Genomic DNA, 20,098 nt, shown 5'->3' with positions numbered 1-20,098 from the left:
ATGGAAATCAAGAAGCCTTTTCCTTTAAACCCTTGTCTTGTATCTCTGAATGTTTAGAATAGTGACTACAAAGCCAGGACGATCATTTGCGTTTCTAAGCATGGGATGAGCTGAGTTGATACCAACTACTTGTAGCAATTTTGTCTTAACTAAATATTTTTTATCTAATCAGATTTCTCTTTATTTTTGCATATGGATAAGAAGAATTTTCCTTTAGAGCCTACCCTAAAACTTCATGTTTTCCCTTTGGGATCAAACATTCGTTTCAATACACCTTTGTCAATCACTGATCACCAACACATCCTCTTGGATAACATTCGAGCCTCTAGAATTAATTCAAAAAGCCTCATACCAGTTTTCCATATTCTCAGTATTTATTTCCATAACAGAAATGAATTCCCAAGCTCAAGTTCCACAAACCCAAATCTACTAACTTCCTTAAAAATCACATCTCAAAGTCTTAAAGCCACATACAGTTAAGTACTTCATAGAAAAAGAAAAGAAAATCAAATTTCTTGAAATAGATGTAAAAATTTTGAAAGAAAAAGAGGAAAAACTTGAACATAATTTAGCAGCAAAAGTTAGAAAAACAAAAGAGTTAAAAGAGTTTATTGAAAAATAGAAAAAGAAAAAGAAGAAAAGTTTGAAATATATCCTGAAAAAATTAGTGAAGTGAAAGAAAAAAAATTTTTGAATTAGTTATGTAGAAAAAGCGGGAACAACAGTTAGCTGAACAACAGACAATGTGATATCTTTTTCAAACTAAAACTTGAATCCCTGAAGGACTAGCCTTAGGAGGACTTGCATTCTATGAAGCTGGACATAAGGATACCAGATGTCTTTGTGAACATGGTTTTATGATCATACAAGGCTCATTCAACCTTGGGCCCTGGAAAAATCAGCTCGTTGATGGAGTCTAATTCAATCTAATTGACTTAATCGTGAACAGTCAAGTAACACAGATCATCATCACCGACCCTTCCCAGGTTAAGCTTCTTAACAGATACTGGCAACTTGTTCATATTCTTCACCAACTCTTTAAATATGATACTTTACAAGGCGGCTTCATTAACTTGGAATTTCGTACTATTCCACCTGCTTTTGGACCATACCCTGATAATGCACGCCATCACATCAAGATTACTATATTCTGTCGGCACGAACCCTATCAACTTCATATGCCATATGATGATATTACTACTGTCTTAACTCTTGGTGAACTTTAACAGCAGATCTATTTAAGGCGAGCACATATGGTAGCCATTGACTGGAAGCGTACTCATATGCACCTGCATTACCAGCTTATTCTTGAGACGCCTATCATGAAGGTCTATACTCCTCCCGACCTTTCTTTTCCTGTGTACTCTCTTTTCCCTAATCTACACATGACCATGGCACCTACTATCCTTCACATGAAGAAGATCAACTCATGGGCTAGAGCTTATTCCTTTCGAGATCGTGACGTCGTCAGCGTTCCTAGTGCTGATTTAATGCTCGACACTGACTCCTTGACTGAACATAACATCGTTAATCTTATGGAAGACTAGTTTGTCGGCCATTCCTTGGCCTCTTTTGTGTGTGGGTGAGGGTTTTTTATGTGTGGGTGATGGGTATGTATGTACATACATGTATGAGAGTATGTATGTATAAAGGTGTATGAGAGTATATATGTATAAAGGTATGTATGTGAGTATGTATGAAGGTATATATGAGTATGTACCTTCTTAAGAGGTTATTAATTAAGTGTCAAACTCTATACTCTAGGTTAGGATTACTAGGTTTTGATTAATGAGTCATTGTAATATAAAATAAGATATTAGTCAAAACCTACTCCTAGGTAGGATGACTTTGTAACATAGCTTGTCACATGTAGCATAAGGTATTAGTCAAAACCTCTCCATTCATGCCTCCAATGGTTATAAGGGTCTCCTTTTATAAAAGGAGAGAACACATATGTACATACATACCCATCACCCACACACAAAAATCCCTTGAGAAAGGAGGTTGGGGCTCTCTTACAACTACAGGGTTGTGAGAGTTATTAAAGTGAAGCAAAGGAAGCAAAGAAAGAAAGTTAGGGAGTTATGGAGAGGATGATGAGAACAAGAACACAAGAGCTATTTACTCAAAGCTTATCTCTTTCATTCATGCCTCCAAAAAGTTACAAGGGGTCTCCTTTTATAGAATGAGAGAACACTATGCTATATGTGACAAGCTATGTCACAAAGTCATCCTACCTAGGAGTAGGTTTTAACTAATACCTTATTTTATATTACAAGGACTTATTAATCAAAACCTAGTAACCCTAACCTAGAGTATAGGGTTTGACACTTAATAAATAACCTCTTAAGAAGGTACATACTCATATATACCTTTATACATACTCACATACATATCTTTATACATACATACTCTCATACATACCTAACTTCTATAGAAGTTTCTTTCATTAGTCTTCTCTTCTTTCCTTTCCTTCCTTCCTCTCTTTCTCCCTTTTTTTTTAATCTCCCTTTCTCTTCTTTCCTGTGCTTTTATTTTAAATTCCTTTTCTTCCCCTCTCTTATTCAGAGAACATGTGACTTATTCAAATTTGTAAAAAAAAAAAAATACATTTGAAAAAATATAAAAAAAAAGTATTTCGAAGCACTTTTTTAAAGGATTTGTGTGGCAGATTTTTTTTTTCTCAAAAGCACTTCCTTTAATAAATTTTTTTACTAAAATATGGGATACAAAATTAGATAATTCTTCCCAATCCTTTCATATGGAACTTAATTTCAGCAAAAACTAGGGATTTATAATCTTGGTTGAATAAAATATTGGAGTCTAGAATTGGACCAAATTAAATAATTAATATCTTAGTAATAATTTTACATTCTAGAAGTACTTTTGAATGCACACATCCAAATGTTAGAAACTTTAGCAATAACTGGTGCCGGTTATTGAAAAAATTAATTTAAAAAAATCCTCAAATTTGAATTTCTTGTAACCATGTAAAAAAACACTGTTCTATAGAGAAGCACATGGTTTTTAAAGGGTGTGTTATCAAATAGTTGTGTTCATTAAAATACATATTGATTCATATGATAAAGATCTAATATTCTTAAAAATTGTCTTTAGAAACGCTTTTTTTCAAAAATTATAAAATAGGAATGAAGATCATTTGATGGAACACAACAGTAATAAAATAATAAAGCAAGAGAGGCCTTGCATTTAAAAAAATAACAAAAAAAACAAAAATCAAAATTTCTTTTATTCAATTCCAGTTTTTCTTTCATTGGTGCTGGGTGCGGAAGCCAAAAAAATTGTTATATTCATTAAAATTATTTGCATTCAAACGTTTCTTCAATCTTGAGAAAAAAAAAATATTGCTTTTAGGAAAATTCTCATCAACACACATTCCAAGTCAATTCTAATACATCCATTGTCTACAAATTTCTTGACACCAACCAAACATACACACCAAACACTTTATTTATTTATAAAAATATTTACATAAAAACTATTCTTAAAAAAACATAAATAAATACTTGTTTTAGAAGTGCATCCCAAATATCCCATAATTATACATGCTATACTGGTAACGAGGTGAGTTGGCAGGTTGAGTAGCAATTTGGCTTAGTTGATAGAAACCCGCAATATCTAATATAAATAAACCACGCAACGCCGACCGGGCTCCAGCCTAACCATGTGCATTAAACAGCCCAAGTACGACTCGGGATATTATAACTTGATCAGACAGCCACGCTTCATCGACGCAGAATAGCCGTTCCTCGTCAACATCCCAGCAATTACAGGACTTAAATATTTTGAGTACAGGTGTTATCTCTTGGTGAGCCTTGTCCCACTTGCCGACGTGATCATAAGTCAACAATCCGATCTATCTTTTTCATTTAAGTTCACTTTACATTCAATTTAAATTTCATCCTGCACCAGGCAACGACTTTCGGCCCAAGGTTACGGACCTAGTGTTTTAATAAATTTATTATTGAAGTTTTTAGAGAGAAGTCTTTCTGTGAAATGAACCAAAAGCAAAGGAAATGTTCTTCAATTACCACTGAGTTTTGAACACGAAGAGGCCGCCGTGGCCGCGGGTTTGCTACGAATATGACTTGATTTATTCGAGAAGGAATCCCTATCTGTAATCAAATTAATGAATCCATACCGCAGTATTCCTCGTGTCAGCAACACCCCTCGAGAAACTTGAATTTACAAATATATTACCATAAATTTCACTTTTCAATCAACCATTCATACTATTTTTGTACTATTTATATATACACATGAGTCTAATACTATTTTTGTATTATTTAAAGTGTGGGTGTGTCTCTTATAAAAAAAAAAAAGAGTAGTTTTACCCTTCTAGGATTTAAGAGCAGGAGAATTTTTTAGGAGTTCTGTAAGCCATTGTAACTGGTGCACCTTCTCTTTGTTTCTTTAACAATTCTTTAAATGGGCTCTTGTCACCTATTAGTCAAAAATAAATTAATAAATTTTCCTTTCATGTGAACATAGCAATTTTAATGTGGCAGGATTCAAATTAATAATCTACAACAATTTAATAAAATAATAATGTAAAAAAATTAATGCCTTATATATAAATTTTATTTTAAAATATATTTATCTATATAATTTTATTATATTTTTGCTTATGTAAAAATCCATTTTTCTTGATAAATAGACAAGCCACATCAGAGACATGCACAAGCTTATAGTTATTCTCTAAGCACATATGTATCTTCATCCTATATGAGCTGAGGTTTGAACATGCCTCCGCAGTGGGACACAAATACCTTATATAGAGGACTTATTGCCAATAGACCAAGAGGTGGTTAGCAAAAAACAAAAAACAAAAATACATCCTTTTAGGAACATATATTGATCAATGAGTTAAATCAAAAGGAACTTAAGTCAGTGATGATGATGATGATGTAGTATCTTCAACTAAAAATCAAAGTCATAGTCTCATCTTTGTGGTTGGTCCAATTAGCTCTAGCTGCCCTTGATTCTTCGCCCATAAGATCCCCATGATGAACACAGGGAGACAATGTGATGGTGGAGCTCTCCATTGCCTAAATTAGTCAAGAATTGCTCCTAGAGACTAAAGAAGAAGGTAGGTGATGAGTGTTAAATAGTTCATAATTTTCATATCATTTACACTACGTTTAGCATAGAGTTTTACATGTTTAGCACCTAATTAGTATAAAATTTCATTATTTTGTTCACTATGACCTTTATTTCTATTTTAGGAAAAAAAAAAAGCTAATACGGGGGTGTTTTGAAGCAAAATAGGCTGAGTTGATGAATCAGAACTTCACCACAGCTCATAACGGGTGTGGTGACAAGTTATGATGTCCGTTGTCTACACTTACCACTATCTTCATGAAGTCGTGGCAACGTGGAACTACTGTAAGCAACACTAAAGCCACAACGACCTTACAATGGTTGTTGCGAAAAACCTACAACACTCATGATCTAGCCACACTACGCCCAGAGATCGTGCTAGAATGTGACTTTGAACCCAAGCAATAACTTACTCACCACGGGCATCACAAAATGCTCATAGTGAGGTTGTGGGGACTTGATTCTATATAAACCTTAGGTTTCTCTAAATCTTGGGAGATTCTTTTCCTGACTAAGGTAGGGTGGCAGGAGTTTTGGAGATCTGAGCAGCTGAAGATGAGTTTCAAGCATATTTTAGCAGATTTTGACGAGTTTTTTGAGGGCAATCTAATGATCATTGTTAGAGGAGGGTGTGTGAAGGCATTCGAGTGTTATCTTGTCAACCTTGGGAATCTCTCACTCTCAACATTGACGGACCTATTGCAGAGAGTTAGTTTAGGAATTATTTTGAATGCTTATTACCACGCGTCCAAATTGCGTGTAAATCGCAAGTGCACTGGTGTCGAAGTAATAAATACCCCGATGAGTGGGTAGTTGAATCTACAGGGAATAGGGTTACTAGTACTAACTATTTCTCTGCTTTCTAGCTTAATGATAAATGGAATGGTGTAATGATCTAATGTGCAAAGACATAAATACCGGAGACGAATTTGCAAGTGTAAAGTGGAGCGAGATCTCAATCAATAAAGATGAGCTAGCCAGGCAATGCCCCCCCTAGGATCTAACATAAAGTTCAAGACTTGCTAAATGCTTCTAAACAGAGTCTAATGAGTTGAGGTAATCCAAGATCAATCGGTTCTTGTCTCCAAGCAACCAGTACTAGTCCCCTACAAGGTCCCGGTGGAGAAATCGCTCAATCTCAACACCTCACACCCCATATGACCGCAATAAGCTCTAGAGATACCTAAGAGTGAAACCGATTCCTAAAGATAGATCTAACCCTATTTCCCGGCAAAGGATCCCTAACCCCCTACAAGGTCCCCGCGGAGAAATCTCTCAATCTCACACCTCACACCAAATATAGTTGCATAGAGTCTAGGGAATACGGAGATAGGAAACACTCATCGGAGGGAAAAAGGGACACTTCACTATCTCATGACTCATCCTCTCAACCCACTTTAACGTTGGAGTTCTAACTCTAATGGAGACCTCTCTCATCAAAGTAACAAATCATGCATAGAGAATCACCCACAATGATCAATAAAACATGCAAGCAATGGGAACACAAGATTAAAACTCAAATCAACTCGGATTAATTAGAACCGTAAAGCAAATTAATACAAAAGACAAGATCCTAGGGTTCACATGCCCAAATACCTATTAGGGTTTAGCCCTCAATGGAGCAAGTTACAAAACAAAGATAAATATAATAAATAGCAATGTAAACCATAGAGAAAAACCCCCTTGAATTCATGATGATTGGCCTTGATGGGTAGTTCAACGTATTGAATGATTCCTTTCCGAAGCTAGGTCACCGGTGGCTTCCCAAGTGCTATGACGGTGAAGGAAACTATCAAAGTTGGTGGAGAACATCCTCCAAATTGTCAAAGACCTCCTCTCCAAACCCTAGCCGTCTCACTCCTCAAGAGCCGCACAAAAAATGTCAAAGAATAAGGCAAAACGGCTATTTATAAGCTTAAACCGCGTCTGCCACGTGCCTCCATGCACCCATGTGGATCTTTCATGTGTCAGCGTGGGCTGCAGGAATTTTCACGTGGGAACATGAACAGTAATTTTGCTACATTGCTGCTACAGTAAAATTGATATATCGTTCTGCTACAATACTTTTCACAAACGTGGTCCAAACACTTCTTGGGCGTCATGGACGGCACACCACGCGGTAGGTTATAAGACTCTTCTTCATCGACGCGCTTTGAAGGTCTTGCACTTTTCACAAAGAGAAGGAACATGAAGATGTGATCGCTTTTGTGCCTTCCAACCAGTTAATCGACTTGATCTCCTCGAAGTTGGCACACATCTCCACTTCATGACTCCTCTCGCAGCCTTGCCCTTTGACTCGCACAAGAACTCAATATTGTGCCTTTTATAGCTCATACTTTGCTTCCTTTTGATCTTTCAGGCATTCACAACCCACTACACAAAAAACAACATACACATGAGACATAAACCATGGTAAAAATGATGCTTAATGCATGTAAAATATATATAAAAATATGTCTACTCAAGTACTTATCACTTATCTATTCTTTGGTCTTATGGTCTTTGATAAGTGCTTGAGTAGACATATTTTTATATATGTTTTACATGCATTGAGCATCATTTTTACTGTGGTTTATGTCTCATATTGTGTATTTGGTGCTTTTTTATGCATATAGGTTGTGAATGCCTTGAAGAGTAAAAAGGAAACAAAGATAGGCTATAAAGACACAATGTTGGGAGTTCTTGTTCAATTCAAAGGATCAAAACACGAGAGGAGTTCATAAACGTGGAGATGTGTGCCAACTTCCAAGAAGATTCAAGTCAAATTCACTAGTTTGGAAGGGCACAAAGGCAGTCACATCTTCATGTTCCTTCTCATTGTGAAGATTGCAAGACCTCTCAAAGATACGTCAATGAAGAAAAGTTTTATAGCCTACCACATGGACGTGTGCCCGGACATGTGGCCTCAAGAGAAGAGTGTTTGGATTGCGTTTTGTGAAAAGTAATGTAGCAATTTTACTGTAGTAATTTTACAGTAGCGATCGTAGCAAAGTTATCGCTACACGCCCGCGCGGAAATTCCACGCGCCCACGTGGAAATTTCTGCAGGCCACGCGGCCGCGTGGAAAATCCACACGGGCGCGTGAGGGCACATGATAGGCGCGATCTAAGGCCTATAAATAGTCATTTTGCCCTATTCTTTCTCATCTTTTGTGCGGCTCTTGAGGGGTGAGACGGCTAGGGTTTGGAGAGGAGGTCTTTGCGGCTTTGGAGGCGCTTCGTCACCAACTTTAATCGATTCCTCCTCCGTCATAGCATCAAGGAAGCCACCGGTGAACCTAGCTTCGGAGTGGGTCCTTCGAGACGTCGAAGCTCTCCATCAAGGCCATCAGTTCATATATAAGGGGGTTTATTTCTATGGTTTTAATGTACTTTCATTCATTTATGGTGTGTTTTGTATGTTGCTCCATGGAGAGCTAAAACCCTAGAGGGTATTTGGGTTTGTTTACCCTAGGATTCTCATCTTTTGTGGATTTGCTTAGTGTTTCTATTTAATCCGAGTTTGATTAAGTTTTAATCTTGTATTCTCATTGCTTGCTTGTTTAATTAATCCTTGTGGTTGATTGGATTTGCATGATTTGTTACTTTGATGTGAGAGAGGCCTCCATTAGAGTTAGAACTTCAAGGTTAAAGAGGGTTGAGAGGGTGAGTCATGAGATAGTTGAGTGTCCCCTCTCCCTTCCGATTGAGTGTATTCTATCTCCGTTCCCTAAGCTCTATGCAACTATATTTGGTGTGAGGCGTGAGATTGAGAGATTTCTCCGCCGGGACCTTGTAGGGGGTTAGGATCCTTCGCCGGGAATTAGGGTTGGATCAATCTTTAGAAATCGGATACACCTCTTAGAATCCCTAGAGTGCTTTGCAGTCATATGTGGTGTGAGGTGTTGACATTGAGCGATTTCTCCACCGGGACCTCATAGGGGACTAGTATCGGTGATCGAGAGGCCGGATCCGATTATATTTGGATTTCCACGACTTAACTTACTCATCATAGAAACACTTTGCTTATTTGGTACCTAATACCTGAATCCTAGGAGAGCATTGCCCGAATACCCCACTTTTACTGATTGAGATCTCCATCCATTTAACCCTTGCATATTCGTCTCCAGTATTCATTTTTTCGCACATTAGATCACCACACCTTTCCATTTATCATTAGGTTAGAAAGCAGAGAAGAAGTTAGTACTAGTAGCCCTGTTCCCTGTGGATTCGACTACCCACTCACCGGGGTAATTATTACTTCGACACCCGTGCACTTGCGGTTTACACGCATATTCGGACGCGTGTCAGTTTTCTCTTTCTTTAATTGTTTAGTTTATTATTTATAAGAACCTATTTCGAGGGGAATTGTATGTTTACATACTTCAATTATTATTTATGAATCTTAATTGTTTAATCTAATAAATCTTTCTACTTTTTTGTGATCATTGCATGTTCACTTGGATGATATTCTTGTTAATGTGTATGAGGAAGATATGCCCCACATTAAGAGACCCATGCTCTGTTAGATCTACGCAATGCTCTAAGAGGTTAGGTATTGTTAGTTCTCTAGATTAGGGATTGATTGTCTCTTAGGCTTAGGGTTTGATTTGTCCCTTCTCATGGAATTCCCGCACTTAAGGTAAACATAGGAGGCTAGGATGGAAGAGATTTCATCTTAAGTTCCTAGTGATTTAGACCTTGCTAGCAAGAAATTGGGACTAGTAGACCTTTGAATTCCCCCCGGTCCAATTCTAGAACACGGTTATCACACTAAACGCCCACCATAAGCAATACTCAAGATAACTAGCATACAACCTCTAAACTCCTTGTAATTGTGCTTAACGATTCTTCAATTGTATTGTGTAATATTTTGTAGAAATAGATTAAAGAAAAAATATAAAAGTTAGGCTATTTGATTAAGTGAAAAGGAAGTAATATGAGCCTCGCCGTTTCTTAGGAAATACGATTCTCGTGCTCACCCACGAGGTATTACATGACGACCCGTACACTTGCACTATTAATAGACCGATTATAATATTACTTGCATATTCGGATATTTATATTTGCATATTTTCACACCACCTCATAAATGTCCGTCAGTAGGAGAAACAAATGGATTTGAGGTTCTATGGAAATGGAATTTGAAGATCATAACTTGTTCTCTATAGCTTTCTAGCTCAAGCTTTGTCACTCTAGAGATTCATTCTTCCTTATTAGATGGCTTATCCATCTTTGTCTCTTCTAGAGGTTCATTTTCCTTTATTGGATAACCAACCAAAGTTTGCCATCTTTGGAGATTTATTCTCCTCTATTAGAAGATCAATCACTTATACCTAGATCTATCAATTCTAATAAGGCACTTGTAAGTGACTTTAATTATTCCTTGTGTCCAAATATTTCCCCATATTATTTCCCAAACTCTCCAAACCGATCTACTTTAAGCTCAGGTCGAGATGGCAATCAAATCCAAATCCAGTGGGTATGTGCAAAAATACCAAAGATGGTTAGTGTAATTACCTGCTTGATGTGTTTGGGTTTGGGTATGGGTAAATACTCACAAAATTGTATAGATACTGGTGTGTTTATATATTTATTTGTTTAAAAACTTAGAATAATTTGAAATTATATGGGGGCTTATGTAAGAATTGTCACACCCCGACCTGCGGGCCCCGAGACTCGACAACCGCCGTGACAACCAGAGGAGGGATGCCCCACCACTCGACCCTCGAGTCCCCATAAGACTAGCAAAAATATCTGGAATCAATGACACTGAACAATATGTACAAAATAAAGAAACTCAAAGATACACAGGGGAAGAAACAACAACAACAACAACAACAACAACAACAACAACAACAACAACAACAACAACAACAACAACAACAATAACAACAACAACACTTAGCTAGAAGAGTTTAAAAAGTATCCAAACAAACATCCATACAAACAAAATTCAAAAACACTAGTGAATCCATGTTCTATTACAACACACTGATGCTCAAACATATGCATAGAAGGTACAAGAAATAGGTGGAGAAGGAAAGCTAGAGAATGCCAACACACAATGATAAGTGCTAAACTGATCATATTTTCTATATCATTTACGCTGTATTTAGCATGAAAATTGTACTTGTTTAGCACCTTATTAGAATGAAATTTCATTCTTTTGTTCACAACAACCTTTATTTATATTTTAGATAAAAAGAAGCGAATTCAAGGATATTTTGAACTAAAATGAAGCAATTTGTTGAATTAAGGCTGTACCACGACTCACAACGAGCGTTATGGCAACTCATAATGCTTGTTGTCTACCCTTACCACTGCGTGATCAACCCGTGGCAGCATGAGCTCACTGTTAACAACATAGAAGCCATAACAGCCTCACAACAGTCGTTGTCAAGACACATAACGCCCAAAGACCGTGTCCGGACGTGACTTGGAGCCCAAGCAACAACTTACTCACAACAAGCATCACAACGCCCATAGTGAGGCCATGGTGGAGCTGATTACTATGATTACCCCAGTATTCTCTAAATTTGGGGAGACTCTTTTGCCGAAGAAGCTAGGGCGGCAAGATTTCTGGAGATCTGAGCGGCGGGAGATGGTGTTTCTTCTATATTCTCACGGATTCCAACATATTTCTCAAGAGTACATTAACGAGCATCATCGGAGAGGATCACGCATGACAAACATCTTCAAAGATCATCACAGAGGAGCGTGAGTGACACGTGTTATCCAGACAATCTTGGGATCCTCTAATCCCCAACCTTCGGAAAACTATTGAAGAGAGTTAGCCGAGGAATACATTAAAAGCTTATTTATTCTTTATTTGGTCTTGTAATTCTCTTGTACTTTGATGCTTTGCTTATTATGATCCATAAGAACCTATTCGAGGGGAATTATATGTCTAGGTCCCTCGGTTATTATTTATGAATCTTGATTGATTAATAAAAATTATTCTTAATTTCGTAATCATTTCATATTCTTAATTACTTATTATTGTTGATGTGAATGAGGAGGATATGCCCCCATGTTGATGACGCCCATGCCATGATAGATCTATGCATGTTCTAAGAGGTTAGGCATCAATGTTTTCGGATTGGGAATTGATTGTCCCTTAGGCTTAGGGTTTGACTGCTCTCTTCTTGTGTAATGAGATGGATCAATGTTCCAGTGATGTCCATTGCCATTTCAATCCACTCAGGGAAAGTCCTCTGAGGCTTATATAAAGATGTTCATATTCGCACATGAGAAATTTAGCACACACTCTCTCTATTTACCTTACATTGTGGAAAGCTCAGGTAAAAATGTTAATTCTTTATTCCAGAATGTGGTATTATGCTTGCTTTTCTTTAATTATAGATGGCCTTGATAGTCTTTCTCACCTTCTGATTTTGCATTGTATCCAAAGGTGTCTCTCTCTAATTGAAGAGAATTAGGAATTTACTTACTCCTTGCATTTTGTAGGTAACCATTTTTTTATATATACATATCCAAAGCTTTTCTATATACATATGCAAAGATTTTTTTTTTTCCAATATCAATTAAAATTAAAAAGCTTTAAAAAGGTAAAATGATTGGAATTTTACATAATTGGGATTTTTTTTAAAATTTTAAAATAAAACCAAAGTTATATATATGTTTATACTCTATGTTTCCTTCTTCACATGGAAGTAAATTAGGGCACTTGCACACTAGCAAACTTGACACAGCTCACCGGTAGTGGGTGTCTTGTGGTAGCATTTAATAAAGCAGGAAGATTGGTAGGGAAATGAAAGGTGAATATGTAGTTTGAAAAGAAAAATTGAAGTTATTATTGTTTTTTATTAAAAAAATATTTCTTTTAAATTGTGGAAGTAATAGGACCTAAAAACAGAGGGATTTGTAGGATATATAAAAAATTGGTAAGGAACCACCCCTCCAATAGTGTAATTGGCATTTCATCATCCTCATTGCTTAAAGGTTTTTAAATCTCATGTGTTGCTTGTTCACAAAAAAAAAAATTAAAAAAATTAAAAAAGACTTTAAGGTCTTTCCAACTTGAAAGAAATCTTAAAAAGCAATTACTTAATAAAAAAAATAGAAAATTATATATTGTGTAACCTGATTTACATGAAATTTTATACTAGTTCATATGAGATGACTGTCAATGATAGTGAATATTCCTCAGAATCACTGTCATAGCACAACTTGGACAAAATCCTTTTGAAATAGAGGTCCGCTTCTACCAATTTATAAATATTATAGGTATAATTAGACAACAAACTTTTAAGATATTTAAATAAAAATAATTTTTTATATAAGTTAATTTAATAATTTAATAATTTAATCGAGTTATATAACTGTTAGAGAAAGTTGATTTTATTTTGTATGAATGGATTTATATTCATAATTTTAAGAATTTAAAGTGCACACATTCTACAATATTCTAGATTGAATTTTTTTTCATCATTTCACATTTTAAAATATTATTTTATTTAATGAGTTCATGGCGTCCATTATGGTCACATTTTGTGTCTGTGTGAGAGATTTATCTAGAATTCTAATTCTAAGCATTAACTATATATATAATTTTTTTTAAAGAAAAATGACAAGTGTCTGAACCCAGGGACGAAACATGTGAGGGAACCGCACTTACCACCGAACTGTGCTATCACCTCGTGCAAGATGAGAATCGAACTCGGGAGTTACGCTCGACACTCGAGGTACGTAAAGGACCGATGCCATAAACATTAACTATTTACTCAAAAAAAAAAAAGAGTAAAATCCAAACTTCATAGAAAATTAGAAATGCATATATTTTGCATGAGTTGTTTATTAAGGATATACATATCTGCTAAAGTAGAAACCCTACCGGTACTGTTTTGCTCTATTTGGAATTAGCTGTAAGATACACGGATGCGCTGCAAGCCTGCAACCTGATCTAATCGATTAGATCACTGGCATACAAAGCAGATCATATGGGCCCCATCACCCATGGGAAGACGACTCCAATTATTTAATATTTTCTATTTCCTATAAATAAATAAATAAATAAATAAATCACAGATGGCAAATTGGCATTCCCCTTGATCTCTTTTCTACACAGTGGCCCTTCTTTCCCTGTACCCGGCCTTTCGGATCTCTCTCTCTCTCTCTCTCACTCTCTGCTGGTCTGACTTGTTTGGGTTTGCTTTCAGATCTCCAACTTTCCGACCTGATCTCTCTACCCAGGCATAGATTTGATCCTCTTCTCTTGCATCTATTGCTGAATCTAAGCATTTTTTTAATATCTTTGATCGGTTTTTTTTCTTCTTTTTGCTCTAGGAGTGGAGCCAGATAGGTGAGCAGCGATGGCTCAGATCTTACTGCACGGAACCTTGCATGCCACCATCTTCGAGGCCACCTCCCTTTCAGATCCCGGCCGATCTTCTGGCGGTCACCCGAGATTTCTCCGTCAGGTATCTCATCTCGTTGATTCAACTTGATCTTTGATTTTAGTGTCCGTTTTTTGTTGGATTTGTAATTTGTAGAAGAAAAGATTGATATTTTGTTTAAATCCTTGTCCTGCTAGGGATTTTCTCACTCTGGACACTGCACTGAGTGACAAGAGCAGTTGTTTTTTGGGTCCCCAGGATCAAAGCTTTACTGTTGTGCAATTTGCAAATTCTGCATATGCTTTAGTGGACCTGATCTTTGATTTACAGTATACTTCTTTGTGATGGAAGAGGCTTTTTGATGAAAAATTAAATTAAGTTATAATTTTTTTCCCAGCCTGGTATTTTTTGTAGTCATATCATTTTCTTTCCTTTGGATCTTGTTATCATTTAAATACCCTTTCTTATGTAGTTTTCGATTTGTATGTGCTTCTCTTAGGTTTTATGCTGCTGTTGTGTTGGAGGAGTTATCGTTTAATCATTTGTGGTCTATTCATTATCTAGAAATGGTATAAAAAAGGAATTTGCATTTTTGGTGATCTTGATCTTCTCCTTTACAATTGCTAACTGGGGCACATGGTATTGAACATTTGGATTAAACTTTTGTGCAGTGTCAACTTTCAGTTCCTGGAAACTCTCCCTTATTATCTAATTGACCGTTTCTTCTACCTGATTGATTGTTTGTCTCCATTTTCAACTCAATTTCTGTTGATGAACTTAACATGTAGATAGGCAGCGCTAGAAGAAGAAGTTGTCAATCTTATTAGACTTGAAATGCATAAATTTCTCCTCACAAAAGGGTTAATTTATGTATTATTTGTATATTTTTCTCTCCACTCAGCTGTTACGCTTGTTTTGGCGGACTTTGCTTCTCATTGTTGTTTTACTTGTTCTCTGTATCTGTTATCCTATATCTATAGCTTGTTGAAGGAATTGAGCAAACCATTGGCCTTGGCAAAGGCGCTGGTAAGGTTTATGCCACCATTGATCTAGAGAAGGCCAGAGTTGGTCGTACTAGGCTGATAGGAGATGAACCTGTCAACCCACGTTGGTATGAATCTTTTCACATCTATTGTGCCCACTCAGCTGCCAGTGTCATTTTCACTGTGAAGTTTGACAATGCAATTGGGGCATCGCTGGTTGGAAGAGCTTACTTGCCTGTTGAAGAGATACTTGATGGTGAGGAAGTGGACAAGTGGCTTGACATATGTGACAAAGAAAATAATCCCGTGGGCGAGGCAAAGATTCATGTGAAACTCCAATATTTTGATGTTTCTAAAGATCGTAACTGGGCAAGGGGTATACGAAGCCCAAAATTCCCTGGTGTGCCTTACACATTTTTCTCACAGAGACAAGGTTGCAAAGTATCATTTTATCAAGATGCACATGTTCCTGACAACTTCATCCCCAAAATACCGCTTGCTGATGGAAAATATTATGAACCCCACAGATGCTGGGAAGACATTTTTGACGCAATCACTAATGCCCAACATTTTATTTACATTACTGGATGGTCAGTGTATACTGAGATTACCTTGATAAGGGACTCGAAGAGGCAAAAGCCAGGGGGAGATGTGACCCTTGGCGAGCTGCTCAAGAAGAAGGCCAGTGAAGGGGTTCGTGTTCTTATGCTTGTTTGGGATGACAGGACCTCTGTGGGGTTACTTAAGAAAGATGGTCTCATGGCCACCCATGATGAAGAAACTGCAAAATTTTTTGAGGGTACAGATGTACATTGTGTCCTATGCCCTCGGAATCCTGATGATGGAGGAAGCATTGTTCAGGATCTGGAGATCTCCACCATGTTCACTCATCATCAGAAGATTGTTGTTGTAGACCATGAGATGCCTAATAAGGGTTCTCAACAGAGGAGAGTTGTGAGCTTTGTTGGGGGCATTGACCTTTGTGATGGAAGATATGACACACAGTTTCACTCTCTGTTCAGGACGTTGGACACAGCTCATCATGATGATTTCCATCAACCTAATTTTGCAGGTTCTTCAATAAAAAAGGGTGGGCCAAGGGAGCCCTGGCATGACATTCACTCATGTCTGGAAGGACCTATTGCATGGGATGTTCTGTTCAATTTTGAACAGAGATGGAGGAAACAAGGGGGTAAAGATCTGCTTCTAGAGCTCAGAGATCTGTCAGACATCATTATCCCTCCCTCTCCTGTTATGTTCCCAGAAGATAGAGAAACCTGGAACATTCAGTTATTCAGATCAATAGATGGTGGTGCTGCCTTTGGTTTCCCTGACACTCCAGAGGATGCTGCTCGGGCAGGGCTTGTAAGTGGGAAAGATAACATTATAGACAGGAGCATTCAAGATGGCTACATAAATGCCATACGCCGAGCGAAGAATTTTATCTATATTGAAAACCAGTACTTCCTTGGGAGCTCCTTTGGGTGGAAAGCAGATGATATTAAGCCTGAAGATATTGGTGCATTGCATTTGATCCCCAAAGAACTCTCTTTGAAGATTGTTAGCAAGATTGAATGTGGGGAGAGATTTACTGTTTATATTGTTGTCCCGATGTGGCCTGAGGGAGTTCCTGAAAGTGGATCAGTTCAGGCAATTTTGGATTGGCAGCGAAGGACACTGGAAATGATGTATACTGACATCATAGAGGCTCTTCAGGCAAAGGGGATTAAGGCAGACCCAAGGGATTATCTGACTTTCTTCTGCTTAGGCAATCGGGAGGTGAAGAAGAGTGGAGAGTACACCCCTGAGGAGCAACCAGAGCCAGACACAGATTATAGCAGGGCTCAGGAAGCCAGAAGGTTTATGATCTATGTCCATACCAAGATGATGATCGGTAGGCAATTCCTCAAACCTTTTCTTTACAATACTGAAATTTGATATGTGCTCTGAATCAATTAGAAGCATATTTTGGTTCAGTTTAGCTATCTAAATGTTTAAAAACTAAAAGACCTTAATTACATCTAACTTTCACAAAAGCTTTCATAGTTGGTTCCTGATGCTTTAAGCATACACTATTCACATCTACTCAACTAAGTTTTTCTTAATTCATCTCTATTTGTGCTCTGTCACCTCTGTGCAATGGAAGTATATCAGTAGATGAAAAGAAATATGCTGTTCTTGCAGCATGATTCAAGCCCACTTTTGTCGCTTCATTTGTTGAGTGTTTTTTAAGTCTTATGAGATTTTTATATAAATACATGATCATTTATTACTTACTGGTTGTGCTTTACTGTTTTTTTCTTTTGCTTGGTTAACAAAGACTATTCTATTTTATTGTTTAGATTGAAATAGACAAATCTCATGCCCATTTTTTATTCTGATTTTTTTACAATTTATTGACTAGTTTGTTGTAGTCTTTGATCATTTTGTTGAATATTGCTTGTCATGTGTAAGAGGATAATCTAACGTCTAATTTCAAAGTAGTGTATGCATGTGCAAGACTAAGGCACGGTTTGAATTTATATGGACCACTGTAGTTTGAATTTATAAGGATAGTTTATACTTAAATATTAACTCATTCAGGGTTTAGAAGGCCGTGGAATTTTCGAAGACAAACTTCGACAATTTTGTTTATTGGAATTGCTGTTGTTTCGAAGGTTTTTTTCTTTTTAAATTTTTTTAATAAAAATGTATTGTGTTAGTGTTGTAGTGTTGTACCCTGCTCTCATAAAGTTTATGGCCGAGGGGTTTTATGTGATAGCAATAGCATCTATTTTGATTCGTAGCTAATTAATTTCATCATGACCAGATAACCTCTTTTCCTGCTCCATCCGAGAATGTATGGTATTATTTTTAGCATTGGTGGTATGCAGATGCCCTTGGAGATAATATTTTGCAATAGATTTAATTATTCTTCGTACATTGCAGTCGATGATGAATACATAATCATTGGCTCAGCCAACATTAACCAGAGGTCAATGGATGGAGCCAGAGACTCAGAGATAGCCATGGGTGCGTACCAGCCCAACCATTTATCAAACAGGGAGCCAGCCAAGGGTCAGATCCATGGTTTCCGAATGGCTTTGTGGTATGAGCACCTTGGAATGCTGGATGATGTCTTTCTCCAGCCTGAGAGTGTGGAGTGTGTGCACAAGGTTAACAAGATCGCAGATAAGTATTGGGACCTTTACAGTAGTGAGACACTTGAAAATGATCTCCCTGGCCATCTACTAAGGTACCCGATCGCTGTTACCAGTGATGGTGTGGTGACTGAATTGCCTGGAAATGAATGCTTCCCTGACACCAAGGCACGTGTCCTAGGAACCAAGACCGACTACCTCCCTCCCATCCTTACTACATAATGGCTATTTCCCACTTTCCTGTCAGTTATCTTCTCAGTTCCCAGTTCTTCTTTCTTTTTGCCAATAAAAGTAGTGTGGTTTGTGAATAAAATGATGTAATGGATTGAAGGAAAACATAGTTGCTGCTCTATGGCATGCTGTTTCTTGTCTTGTTTCTGTGCCTATCTGACAGATCTATGTTAGTTGATTCTGGACGTCATTCTGTGTGGGCTATGCTACTAATACCAGCCAGATCTTGTGTTGTCTTTTGACTCTCTTCTGTCTTTTTTGATCATGTGAGAATTGTCTTGCTGTTCCTGTTTTTTAATGTCAATTATGCAGCCTGTGAATTATGCAACTCTCATAACCAATCAACTAAATAGCATTTGATTAACATGTGCTTCACATGTGGGATTTAGCTGTTTCCCATATGAACTTGATGTGGCTCAGAGTTGCTCTGTTACCTTATCTTCGTCTCTTTGAACCTGAGTTGGAGCTGGTAACTATAATACATGGCGGTCTCTTTTGATGGCAAGGAGTGACTTTGACTTGCAACCCATAATCAAACGTGTCAAAACTTTACAGTGTCCCACCAGAATCAACTTTGCCGAAATCACATGAGCGACTTGTTGGAGAGAGTCCATCTGTCCCATTATGTAAGAATCATAGATGTGTGGAGGTCTCATTACTAGAGTATTAGACCTCGTGCATTATTATTATTCTTAAAGACTACTAATAATAGAGGGTTCCACAACGTTTTTATTTATTTAGTTATTTATTTTGTTGTTCTTTCTTTATATTTGTTCTATTTTCAACTTTTCATATTTCTTATCATCATCATTCAGTAAAATAAAGAGGCAGAATAAGTTATACTTTGGAAAGAAGCCTAGAAAGGACTAGGCAGACAGCAAGCGCACAAGTCACGCTAGACCAGATATCTCCCGGAATATCTCATTCCAATGCACTCCCTTTTTTCTTTTTAAAAAATTAAATAATAATAATAATAAAAAGGTAGTTTTAAAAGAAACATTATTAAAATAATACTGTTTCTAAAATATTTACTAAATTAATATTATTTACATATATTTAACTCGTCCACCATCTCGTACTTCCATTTCTTGTCGTATGATATAGGCCAATAAAGTTTGTAAAAATTAAATTTATATAAGATTTAATAATAACACTTAATAAATAAAAAAATAAATAATTTCTGGTGTGATTTATTTTTTTTTATAAAATTTTAAAAATAAACAAAATAACATAAAACATAATTGGGTATACTTGTATATATGGGTGTGTGGGTCTATGGAGGAAGA

The 20,098-nt window shown here is 36.9% G+C and overlaps 1 protein-coding gene across 1 annotated transcript; it reads left to right on the top strand.

The window, feature by feature from the left end:
• Positions 1-14,157: 14,157 nt before the first annotated feature.
• LOC120261140 (phospholipase D alpha 1) lies at positions 14,158-19,057 on the top strand. The gene is made up of 4 exons (XM_039268877.1): positions 14,158-14,315; positions 14,409-14,542; positions 15,439-17,335; positions 18,370-19,057. Exons 2-4 carry the CDS (start codon positions 14,435-14,437, stop codon positions 18,801-18,803), a joined length of 2,439 nt encoding a protein of 812 aa, XP_039124811.1. The 5' UTR covers positions 14,158-14,315; positions 14,409-14,434; the 3' UTR covers positions 18,804-19,057.
• The last annotated feature ends 1,041 nt before the right edge of the window (positions 19,058-20,098 follow it).

The sequence above is a fragment of the Dioscorea cayenensis genome, chromosome 5 (genome assembly GCF_009730915.1).
Source record: "Dioscorea cayenensis subsp. rotundata cultivar TDr96_F1 chromosome 5, TDr96_F1_v2_PseudoChromosome.rev07_lg8_w22 25.fasta, whole genome shotgun sequence".
Taxonomy (NCBI): Eukaryota; Viridiplantae; Streptophyta; class Magnoliopsida; order Dioscoreales; family Dioscoreaceae; genus Dioscorea; species Dioscorea cayenensis.
This window is presented reverse-complemented; position numbering and strand designations above follow the sequence as displayed.

Excerpts from the sequence above, each read along its gene's own strand:
- LOC120261140 (XM_039268877.1), top strand. The coding sequence starts at position 14,435 with ATGGCTCAGATCTTACTGCACGGAACCTTGCATGCCACCATCTTCGAG. Across the intron at positions 14,543-15,438 it reads ACCCGAGATTTCTCCGTCAG|CTTGTTGAAGGAATTGAGCA; the intron begins GTATCTCATCTC and ends CTATATCTATAG. Across the intron at positions 17,336-18,369 it reads CCATACCAAGATGATGATCG|TCGATGATGAATACATAATC; the intron begins GTAGGCAATTCC and ends CGTACATTGCAG.